At 48.0% G+C, this 12079-nt stretch overlaps 1 protein-coding gene across 2 annotated transcripts in view; it reads right to left on the bottom strand.

Annotated features, from left to right (window-relative positions):
• DOCK1 (dedicator of cytokinesis 1) overlaps positions 1-12079 on the bottom strand; it is a 559970-nt gene that overhangs the window by 468837 nt on the left and 79054 nt on the right. The window contains exons 9-13 of one of the 2 annotated variants that reach the window (XM_025273840.3): positions 11590-11671; positions 11035-11170; positions 7422-7494; positions 4235-4377; positions 461-586 (exon numbers count right to left, since the gene is read on the bottom strand). In XM_025273840.3, the coding sequence (XP_025129625.1) occupies positions 461-586; positions 4235-4377; positions 7422-7494; positions 11035-11170; positions 11590-11671 (560 nt within the window). The remainder of the gene's footprint in view (positions 1-460; positions 587-4234; positions 4378-7421; positions 7495-11034; positions 11171-11589; positions 11672-12079) is intronic. The other variant, XM_025273841.3, reaches the window with a different exon arrangement.

The raw sequence follows: 12079 nt of genomic DNA, 5'->3' as shown, positions 1-12079 counted from the left end.
ACCCATCCTTCCCTGCCAGACAAGGCGGGCAGAAGACATGGCAGGCATCTTGGGGCGACAACAGAGCACGGGCCAGCGGTGGGCTTGCTTGCGATCACGGCGGCGTTTTCCCCAGCCGGCGACAGAAACCACCTGGACGTCTCTTTGGCCAATGCTCATTCCATCCTCTTGTCCCTGTTCCTGCTTCACCAGGAGTCACTCCACACGACTGCTCCCAGATTACAATTAATATAGCCAAGAGAGACCTCCTCCCTGGGCCTGATCCCTGGTTAGCTGTCCCTCTGACCGCAGTCCTGTCTGTGGGAATGACCCACCACCACGCTGGGCTTTACACGCTTCGCTCTCTGCTTGCCTGAGTTCCCATGTACACATCTCTCTTTGTGGCAAGCTACACAAACACTCCCCTTGCGGCCACATCCAGCACATGCGCAGAAGGACTAAAGGATGCATCCGTTCTTACCAGGCATGATGATCTCCGGGAAGCCCGTCTTCCGAGCCACCGCTGTGGTCCTGTCTACCAAATGAGGAAACTCTTTTCTAATCTGATGGATATCTCCAGGAAGTAATTTCAACGTTACCCACAAACCTAGGAAAGCAACAGATGCGTGAGTCATGTTATATCTCGTACATATTCATATCTTGTACATTTTTAGAAGTCTTCACGAAATCTATTTCAATGAATCAGCAGTTTTTAATTCACCAGGCAATGTCTTAAGAGAAAGTAGAGGTGGATGAGAAAAAGGAGAGCTGCCAGGGAAGAGCAGCTTGGCACGGGGGAGGTACCAGCATCTGACCACCTGGGACACAAGTCCCGCGTTGGCACACCCTAAGGACATGGCAGCACTTACGTGCTACCCTCGCCCAGGCCTGATGACTCTTCAGAGTTGATAATATGTTGAAGATAAATCAGAAGGTAGCATTTTGCTGGGAGGGGATTGAGAAGGCTATCATTTCCCATTCTCCCAAGAAGGATGATAGCAGAGGAGGATTGGGGAGGTACACAGGCAGCTTCATGAACCCACGAAAATACCCAGTCCTCTCGGGCTTTTGAGAAGGGAAACCACGGAAACCATGGAGCACCGGGCTGTGGGCACCAGTGGACCACCCACACGACTGGGGTGGTGGCAGTCAGGGCGGCCCCCTCCCTGTTTCACAATGCCGCAGCAAAGGGGGGACTCATGCCACCCAACCCCCTTCTCCAAGGGGGAAACAGGGACTTCCAAGCCCTAGAAACAAGATGCAAGGATCCCCAGGAGAGAGCACGGTGACCCTGTGAGCCCTGCCTGCCCGCCCTCCCTCCCTCTGCAAAGCTAATGCGTTTTGTATAAAATACTCCTGGAGCAGCGATCAAACAATAAAAGGGGAGAAAGCCAACACTTAATGAAGTCAAAGGCAGGAGGCAAAGCAGTGGCTCTGTCAGCTGTCTTTAACGACATGCCGTCCTGGCAGGGGTGGAGGGGTCACTCTCAGGAGGCAGGTCAGGGTCTCCCCATCCTTGAGCCCTTGGGGGCCTGGCCTGCTTACTCAGCTCTGCAGGACACCCCTCTCCCACGTCCCCCCACCCATCAGAAGATAACATCAGTACCAGTTTGCTCAACTCATTGATAAACCAGTAAGTAGGTAACATCGCTTGTTATAATTTAAACACAGAGATTAATTTTTCCTGTTTATGCTAGGCTTAAAACACTTCCTCAGGGGAGGAAATGAGGCCAACTTTCAAAGGAAAAGTGCATTTCAGGTTGACTTTTGCTTAATCAGAGTACCTAACACAAGGGAATTAGCATATGCTGTATTTCAAACAGGGGCCGATCCCTAGGTTGGGAAAATAAACTGCACGAGGGTACAGCAACCCACTCCGGTGTCCCTGCCTGGAGAACCCCATGGCCAGAGGAGCCTGGCAGGCTGCAGTCCCTGGGGTCCCAGAGGTGGACACATATGAAGCAGCTTAGCAGGCATGCATGCATGCATTTCAAACAACAGGAGCAGATGGATGGACGCATGTGAGGATTCAACATCCAGGTAAAATCCCAGGACCTCTGGGTCCAGGCTTTAGAATAACTTGGGCTAAATATAAGAGATGCTGTCTACTGTGAAAAGGAAAGAGGTAGATGCAAACCTAAACTAGGCCAAAGCCTGGAAGCCAGTACAAAAGGGACAGGTCATGTTTCTCCAAGTCCCTCCATGGCTCCATGGACTTGACAGTGACTTGAGGGGTCACCACCGATGGGAACAGGAGCTCTGCTGGGCAAAGCCCCAGAGACCCTGCAGCTTGCTCTGTGCTGCATTTACTGGGCCCTGCCCAGCTCTCCCTGGAAAGCACTGAAGTAGGCCTAAGAGTGAGCCCCAGAAAAAGGTCACTCCCTCACGTCTGTTTCAAGGCCAACGAGCTAGTGACATGGCCCAAGGTCATTTTGGTTCAGAAAGCCACAACGGTCCGCTTGAAAGCAGTCAGTGCCCTTGTCACTTAGCTCTTACCATGACCTGAAACCACCTCTCCTCCCCGAGAAGTTCAAGGAATCGGGGACCCTGGCCTCAGCCCATCTCCGTGACACAGATTTTGGCCACAGTAACAAGGAGACTGACAGAGGCGGGGCTTGGGTCCTCTTTTTCAGCAAGTTCCGGCTGGCCTGCCAGCAGTCTCCACTTTTCCCAGGTGCCCCTGTAATAAAACTGGATCAAAACTCTGATGACGCTGCAAGAGAAGCCCGAGGCCTGGGGACCCCGCCCCAGAGTGACTCCAATCAAACAGCTTTAATTGGGTCTCCCCGTGGTTTTCAATTAAAGTGCAAATTGGGAGGGCTGGTAATTGATGAGAAGACGGGTCCTGGGTCAGCTGAAAATTGCTCTGTCTACAGAGGCCATGGTTCATTAATGTTTGGGGCTGAGGTTTTGGTTTTGTTGTTTTCCAGGGGGGAGGGGCGGTTCAAACCAAAAGAAGTCCGGCAGAGGGACAGGAGCAGCTAATTCCTGCAGAACGTTCTTCAGACTTGATTCACATTCTCCCTCAGAGCAATGGGAAAAGAATCAAGATAATTGTTTCTTAAAAATCGAGTGACGTAAGGTAACCAGACAATGAAACAGGTCCGTTCACCTGAGCCCCACTGAGTCCATGGCAAGCCTGCATCTAATCAAGGACTAACAAGTGGATTGTCCCACCAGTCTCAGGCCTGGGAGACTCTGAAGGTGACTTCCCCTCCGGCTGGAGGCAGGGCCTCAGCAAACACTTGTTTTCCAGCAGCCCTCCCGGCCAGGCGAGTGCCAACTGTCACCAGCCCAAGGTGATTGATTCATAGCCTCTGCCAACAGAAGGTCAGCCCCTGGGAAACCTGTCAGCGTGGGATTAAAAACGATGCCTGCACGCCAGGCGAGCGAGGGAGGAGAACTCCCCCCAATTACAAACCTGAAGGGGAACCGGCGTGCAAAACGGAACTGCTTTCTCAGGGGTGTGGAGTGGGGAAGCCCCGCGAGACAACGTGGCAGGGCTTAGCTCACAACACGAGTGAGGAAAAAGCAGCGAGAAGGACTGCGCGCACGGGGAGGTGGGCTGTGCTGAATGTCTGTGTGTCTCTAAGCAGCAAGGTGAAATCACAGGCAGGGGATGGCTATTTCATTCTCTGCTGAAGTCACTCAAGTGTTCTGAATAGCGGAGACGGCTGGAGAAGTCTAAGGAAGACAAACAAAGGAGTTGCTTCCTGGCCCATCGACTCTGGGCTCTTTGCAAGTGTTTAATCCTAGTATCCCAGTCAGCATTCTCTCATGCAGGAGCTTGGTTCTCAGTAGTGCTTACAAAGATGACCAGTGAGGAGAGCCTCACGGGCTGTACGTACAGCAGGGACAGTGGGTAACACCATTACCCTACACCACGGGCATTATCAGCGTCAGCGGCATGACCATCAGTATCTTTGTAATCATTACTGTCATCTTGGTTATCACCATCATCATCATCAATATCACTGTTATCACCAGTACCATCATCAGTATTATCAATATCGTTGTTATCATCATGGCCGTCATCAGCATTTCAGCGTGACCATCATCACCATCATCACTGCCGTTACCACGATCATTGTCATCATCAGCATCACCGTTTTCACCACCACCATCATTATCACACACGATTATCACCATCATCACCAACATCATGATCATCATCAAACTAAAATTCAAACCACACAGAACATTCCCAGGCTCATGCACACAGACACTTAGAGGAACAAAACCATAGGATACGTACCCTGGCCCTTGTGGTTGACTTCTTTGGCAGCAATGACTTTGTTTATAACAGTCTGAAGGAAGTCATTCTCCCCTGCCACCCTGGGTGAAAAACGGGATGACATGTTCAGCGGCTTGTGTCGGATGGCGTCGTCCAACGCGAGCCTGGAGGGCACGGGACGACCAAGACCACAGGAGACAAGGGGCACAGGGACCCAGAGGTGACGGTAACAAGGGAACACGAGAGAGCATCATCACCGAGCGTGAGAGAGAGTCGTCACGAGTCAACGCACGACAAAGGACAGGATAGGTGACAAGAGAGACAGGGAAGAGCATTGATCAGGAAAATGCTGAACCACACAAGAGAAGTAAAGCAAACAAGCTCGACTCTACCCCCAGGAAATAAAGGTGCACCAGAGCTACACTCCATGCCTATCAGACAATTTACAAAGAAGGGAACTGATCTGAAAGCAACATGACTGAACAGCATTTAATCCCAAGGGATGTTTATGACCATGTCTTCTATTTCAGTAATTCCTGGCCATAGAGTATAGGTCGAGCGGTGGGTGCTTTGAAGGGAAAAGCAAAATCAAGATAAAAAAAAAAAGATCCCTCGGACCCAATTGCTTGGGAAGCTTAAGCACACACTCTGCTCCATCAGACTATGTACTCAACATAGCCTAAAATATTTAAATGTGAAAACAATGGAATAATCTTCAGAGAATACAACAGCCATGTCTGAGGAGTTATAAACTGTGACACAATTACGGATATAAATCATCAGTGTTCAGGGGACTCATGAATCAGGAGCTTTCTACAGAAAGTGTACCAGGACTGAGGAAATAAATACAAACAGGCGACATGGGCAAAGAGAAATACCATGTAGCACAGCCAAGCACAACATGCAGTGAGCAAGAAGATAAGTGTGTAATGTTTAAAATGATTTCCAAAAACAAGGACAAGTGTTATTTATCCCGTGAGCCCACATGACTCAAGGGAGCTGAGGGCTGTTTTCATTTACTTCCCCAAGTTAAAAAGACAGAGAGAGAGAGAAATGTACACTATGATTCCTCCCCTAGAACTTACCCTGTGATATAATAAATCAGTTTTAATGGAGCAAAAAATGGGTTTCATTAGCATGGCATTTCCTGAAGAACTACTTCCCCTGCTTATTTTGCTATTAAAATCATGTTTCTGTTTTGTCTCTAACACTGAACATATGAATCTGGATATCAGTCTTCCTTTAATGGAGCAAGAAGTCACAAACGACAATGCAAGTTGAACATGTGATTTTTTTACAAGTGGACATTTCACTACAGGACAGAAAACGATGGCAGCAACCTGCCATCTCCAGGTCATAACATGTCCCAGTGAAATTTAGATTAGTGAGTCTAAAACTAATAACCCTCTCACTTTTCAAACCATAACTCAAAAAAATTTTTTTCTTTGACTTTTCCCAGAAGACAGTAGTAGGCAACAGGTAACTTTAACGCAGTGGTTCATTTGGACATGAAGAAACTCTGATGTCTAGTATCTAAACGGCATTCTAAACAGCACTGGGCTGCACTCTTTTTCTCATGGGCAACTCATTATCATTTCATACTGGTGTGCTTTATTGATTACCATGATATCGGCTCATATTCCAAGATGACGTTCCTCTTGTTTACTAAACAAACTTGCAGATTTTGTAGAACCGAGCTCCCTCTGTAACTCTCATCACTGGCTGTGATTCCACAGTATTAATATCACCACCCAACAGAACATTCCATGATGAGAGGAACGTTCTCCATCGGCACTGACTGATCTGGCAGCCACTAGCCACTTATGGTCCTGAAGGCTTTAGATGGGACCACTGTGATGGAGGCAGGAAATATCTGATTTCAGTTAATTTTCATGAACTCAAACCGTTACCCGTAGCTAGAGGTTACAGTGTTGCACAGAAGAATAGCTCTAAAGCAATGAAGCCACAACAAACCATTGCCTCCAGTTGTGGGGTGAAATACACAAATGTGGACCCCAATTTAGAGCACACTCATGGTTTTCTGTTATCCTAACTTCCTACTGAGCCAGGCCTGGGGATGCTGTCTGAACAGATCACCTGCCTGCAAAGGAACCACTCTATTCCACCTGGAACACGTGCTTCTCCAGCCTGGGACTAAGAGCGTGGTCTGTCCTGCAAGGACAGGATGCAAAGGGAAAGCATCCCCTGCCTCCTGCCCTCCCACCCCCCCGCCCCAGGACAGGATTTGTCCCACCACCCACCAGCATCACGGGCCTCCAAACTCCCTTGGTTAGCACCTGAAAACAATCAAAACTGCCTAAAATAAAATTTCTCTCAAGCCCGGAATCAAGTAGAAACCAGAAATGAGGAGAAAAGACAAGAACGCAGGGCACTATGACAGGTCACTCTAACTCGATTTATCATTTGCTCCTCTAAGGTTTCACACCGCCAGGAGGAAGCCGCCTCTTGCAATTAACCTAAACCACTCTAATTCCTCCTCCTCTCTCCCCACCTCTGTGTGAGGTGGAGAAGTGCCCTTGAAGGGACTACAGACCATTATCCAAGTGCCTTCTCTGGCTTTAATCTCCAGGGAAATAACACCAATTCTTTCAACCTTTTCCACGGAAACTGCCTTCAAATTGGAGAGTCAATTTAATGAAGCTTCCCGGAGTGCTTTCCAAGCTCGCCACACCTCTTGACAGACTTCAGGTCAGAACTAGACAAACCCTAAACATGGCAAGCACAGGCAGCGTCCACTTGAAGCAACCCAGGGACAGAAAAATCACAAGGATTATTCTTGCTTTACAAAAGAATTCAGTCTTATTTTGTTTGGTTTTTTTATTTGGAAGACGGCAACTTATCATGATGAATTTGAAGTACTGTATTTTGAAAATGTGAATACTTTAAGTTCATCCATGGTATAAGGAGATGTTCAAGTCCAGAGAGGAACTCTAACTCTGCATGTCCTACGTGATAAGCCAAGTCAGGGATCACACGTAAAACCTTGTACTTCAAGTCCATAAACTTTGACCCAGGTTTCTTATGGCTACAAAAACGCCCTACACTAAGTGACTAAGATATCTCGTTATTATAAAACAATCAATTCCTATTCATGCTGAATTTATAAACTGAACTATAAAGATAACTATTACAAACACACGTTTTCCATATTCTATGGGGTTAAGCACTTGGATTGTCTCATACTTACGGCTGAAACGGAATGAAATGTTGTTTGTCTTCATCATCTACTTTTCCATTTATTATATCCGTTACATCCATCACTGGAGACAAGAAAAAAAGAGAGACGGCTGTGCTTAAAGGCTGCCAGTACAGAAAACAAACAAAAGAACTTCAGAATGTCTTCTGACCAACAAGAAGCATGAACTGACCCGTGGAATTTTTTTCTATATTCAAGTTTAAAGCATTTCCATGTTTGAAAGACCAATTAAGTTACCTGAAAAATACCTGCCCAAATAGGGATGGGGCTTAAACAGCAAAGCTCCATTTAACAAATTCCTCTATTAACCAATTGGCACCAGCTAAGCTTCTTTGCTCCAACAGAACTTTGTGAGATGAGGAAATACTCTATTTTTGTTTACTTATTGATTTCTTTATTTTCGGCTGTGCTGGGTCGTCAGTGATGCCTGCAGGCTTTCGCTAGCTGCAGTGAGCAGAGGCTCCTCTCTAGCTGCAGTGCTCAGGCTTGTCACTGCGTTGGCTTCCCTTATGGCAGAGCGTGGGCTCCAGAGTGGGGCCTCAGTACCTGCGGTCATGGGCTTAGTTGCTCCGCAGCATGTGGGATCTTCCCAGACCAGGGGTCAAACCCTGCATTGGCAGGCGGATTCTTAACTACTGGACCACCAGGAAAGTCCAAAATGAAATGTTCTATCGCAAGCAGCACGTGAGATATGGCAAGTGTGATGGAGGGGCTGAATTGTTACTTTGATTTCATTCATTTATGCCAAAAGAGCCACCTGGGGCAGGGTGACCACACCGGGCAGCACTGATCTGCAACCGCATGGCAGTCGCCCGGCCCCCGAGCAAGGAAGCAGTAATAATGCGGCATCTAATCCTCACACTTACCTCCTCTACGGTGGAGGAGACTAAGTTCAAAGACCTAAACGAATTCGCCCAAAATCTAGTGGCTAGAATGTCTCCCATGCCCCAGCTCAGACCAACACAGCGAGGAACCCCACAAACAGCCCAGGGTGCTGGACACAACTCTGCCTCTGCTCAGCCTCCTCACCTGACTGCAGGTAAGTGAGCAACAAGTCCCGGGCATTTCCTTTTGCACAATCCCTTCCCTAATGACATACGACCAAATACTAAATATGAACAATTTCTATCTCTACCACCCCAAAACAGGAAAAGGGATCTGTAGGGGGAATAGAAGCATCCCATCTAATGTTAAGATGCTCCTATGCCCAAGACCACATCTTGACCGCCAGTTCCGAACCACCACACACAGCGATTGTTTTAGCCCAAGTCCCATCGGTCTTTTGGCATCTGCAGCAGCAGCTCAGACAACCAGCTCTAGATGGGTCATAACAAGTGAGTCTGTACCCAGGAGACCATCTCCCACAGCCCAGTCCGCAATGAGCCACCTTCCTGCATCCACAGACCTCTCTCTATCATGGGGCTCATCCCACCAGCTGACTATAAGGCCCCCTGATGGTCCAGCTTTCTTGTCAAAGCTCCCTAGTCTCTAGCTTGGACACGTCTAGGGGCCCAGCAACTACTGGCAAGAAGGCAGCATGAGAGCAAGAAACACACCCTTGGTCTGAGCACCGGTAACTTGAAAGCAGCCTCCATTCTGCTACTTTCTAGGAATGACAGTCCCTTTGGGGCTCCCCCAGCCCAGAACTCAGCAGAGAAAGCACTGAAATCGCCCGTCACCATGTCCTTCCCTCACTGGTCTTGCTGTGGTGAGGACTTTGAGCATTCAAAGGTTCCTGCTGTCAAAGGAGGAAGTAAAGGACTTGGGGGCGTCACCCCCAATCTGGGAGCCCAAGTATTTCTATTTTCAGGTATGAGGGTCCATAGTAAGGAAGCCAGGCGTCCAGCCATATGTAGTCACCATGGGTGTGTGACGGAGGAGGACCTGAACACCCCCGAAATACGACATCATAGAATGCAGGGGCAGAAGGAAGGGGACGTCGGGATGCTGCTGATGGAGGAGGGACAGCAAAGGCAGGAAGCCAGGTAGGCACGATGAGAAGTGATGAGAAGCACGAGGCTGGGGCAAAGGGCCGGGTCGGCTCAGAGCAATGCCTCCCCACAGCCTGCTCAGAACAACCTGGCACTGAGCGTCCAGGTGGCCAAGATGCACCAGCAGCTGTTTGCAGGGGCTCATCCTCTGCCAACAGTCAGAAGAGACACAAAGATCCAAGTTCAAGGACAGGCACGGGGTACCTAGGCAAGAATATGTTTTAACAGCTCCCTGTATATATGAGTGTCCAAGTGTATATGAGAAATACACTTAAGGCTGAGAATCACTGTCTTAAAATATGTACCTCTTATGCCCCAAATGTACCATGACCACATTGCCTGATGACATTTACTCCCTCCCTATCAGAGTGGAGATACGAGTAGGAAGTTAGGAAGTACACAAGCAGAATGCTCAGGTCCTTACGTAGCATCTACAGAAACACACCAGCCCACAGCTAAGGAGAGCCAACCCTCTGGGCTGAACGCAGAAGGTAAGAGATCACTTGCCCCCCTCCCTACCTCATCCCCATTGGGCACTTTTGCTCTGAACCTAAAACGGCTCTAAAAAAATCTGTTTAAAAGGGGCTGTGCACGCATGCTCAGTCGCTTCAGTCCTGTCCGACTCTTTGCGACCCTACAGGCTGTAGCCCACCAGGCTCCTCAGTCCATGGAATTGTCCAGGCAAGAATGCTGGAGTGGGTTGCCAGGCCCTCCTCCAGGGGATCTTCCCAACCCAGGGATTGAACCCAAGTCTCCTGGTCCCCTGCATTGCAGGTGGATTCTTTACTGCTGAGCCACTAGGGAAGCCCTTAAAAGAGGCCAAAACAAAACTCAACATAATGATGAAAGCCCGGAGCTTCCTGGTAATGCAGGTAAAGAACCCCTCCGTTGCCGCTGAAACAAGAAATCCAGCGATGTATCAGAAAGGAAGAGTTTTTCTCACGTATGTATATAAACCCCAAGAATCGCAAAAAAGGACGAGAACTAGAAGGCTGTGCAGTGAAGGGCGGCCATCTAATCGTGAGGGAACATCGTTTAGCAAATTGTGAAAAATGAGAGTGACACCAAAAGAGGTCAGCTAACGAGGACGTCCCGGGGACACTTTCCTGTCCTTCCACAGGGACGGCTCATTTCTCCCTTTTCCTGCACCATCACCAAAAACAAAACAGAGCTCATGTCCGCAGAGAAAAAAAGCCCCTGTGTGAAGAGAGCTCTGTCCTCTCTAAGCTTTCGTCTTCTGCCTCTTCATCACTTAGACCATTCTGTACAGACTCATTCCTAAATCAATCCATCACCAAGTCAGAAACACCGCAACCCTCCTTGGCTGGCTTCCCTCCAGGACGAGGATGTGGGAATGTGGGTCAGGGTCTCCGCCAGGAAACGGGCTTCACTGTCATAGCAAAGATGGGATTTGGGCCTGAAGCTGGTGGACAAAGCCCCTGAGCCACATGTCGACATGAACCCACACAGAGAAGAACAAACAGATGTTCCTTCTCTCCAGTGGACAAGCTTATACACCAAGCAGCCCACGGTCCAGTATTCAACAGCAGCTCGTATTCACGGTGGAGGTGCTGATCTCGAAAGTCTTAAGGAAGAGGAAGGAAATGGATTACCGGCCACCCCAAAAGGCCGTCGCAGGCCCGACGTCAGCTTCCTCGTGTTGTTGTCCCTCAGCTCCATGCGACCCACGCGGACGATCTGACACACAAAACTGATTTTCTCCCTTTTCAGGTCTTTGCTTCCCAGGTCCTGGAAATATTAATTTCTGTAAATTATTGTGGAGAAGCACTACTCAAGGCAGGTTCAATTGCAACAGACAGTAGAGAGATAGATTGCCACTCTTCACTGCTACCAGTTTTTAGTATTTTAATAAGTGATTCACAAGACAAAGAGGAGCTGAATTACAAGTCAATTAGCATTAAATGAATTTAAGATCCATGTTTAAGAGACATACTCAACCTCATGGAGTACATCTTTGTCATGGGGACTCGAAGGGTGACTAGAGACCCAGAAGGTTTCTGGGCAGCTATGTTATTATAGGAAATTAACAAGTAGTCCCGGCATCCCAAGGACCCACGCTCCTGGGCGGTGAGAAGTCAGACAGGGGTCATTAAAAATAGTCATGAGAATGGTGAGCAATTCAAATGAACATCTTTGGATGCACTCACCGTGAAAACAGCTCGCAAATTGTGTAACCTGTCTATGTCTTTAGGCAATCCTGAACTTGACCAGCGGACGAGGTAGTTCTCACTTGGAAAAAAAGGAAATAAAAGCAAATTAGTTTTCCAAACAGATCAGGGAACCAAATGTGCATCCTCAGTGGATTTTCATTAGTATCACAGAGGTCCATTATGCAGACAATGGTAAGGGTTCAGAAACATCAACATCAGACGGAGCAGCTCTGCCATTGACATACAAGTAATCTCCATACAGCATCTTACTCCAGGTCTGCCCGTACAAAATCCCTGAGGTTTTCAGTTTGGATGTCCAGGATTATAACTGCAAAGGACCTATCTGCAAATGGCATTTCATAGTTTTTATTATATTTTTAACAATTTTTTAAAATTCAATTTACAGTGTTGTGTTACTTTCAGGTGTAAAGCACAGCGACTCAGTTATACATATATATGTTCCTTTTCAGATTCTCTTCCATTATAG

This window comes from Bubalus bubalis, chromosome 23 (genome assembly GCF_019923935.1).
Source record: "Bubalus bubalis isolate 160015118507 breed Murrah chromosome 23, NDDB_SH_1, whole genome shotgun sequence".
Taxonomy (NCBI): domain Eukaryota; kingdom Metazoa; phylum Chordata; class Mammalia; order Artiodactyla; family Bovidae; genus Bubalus; species Bubalus bubalis.
This window is presented reverse-complemented; position numbering and strand designations above follow the sequence as displayed.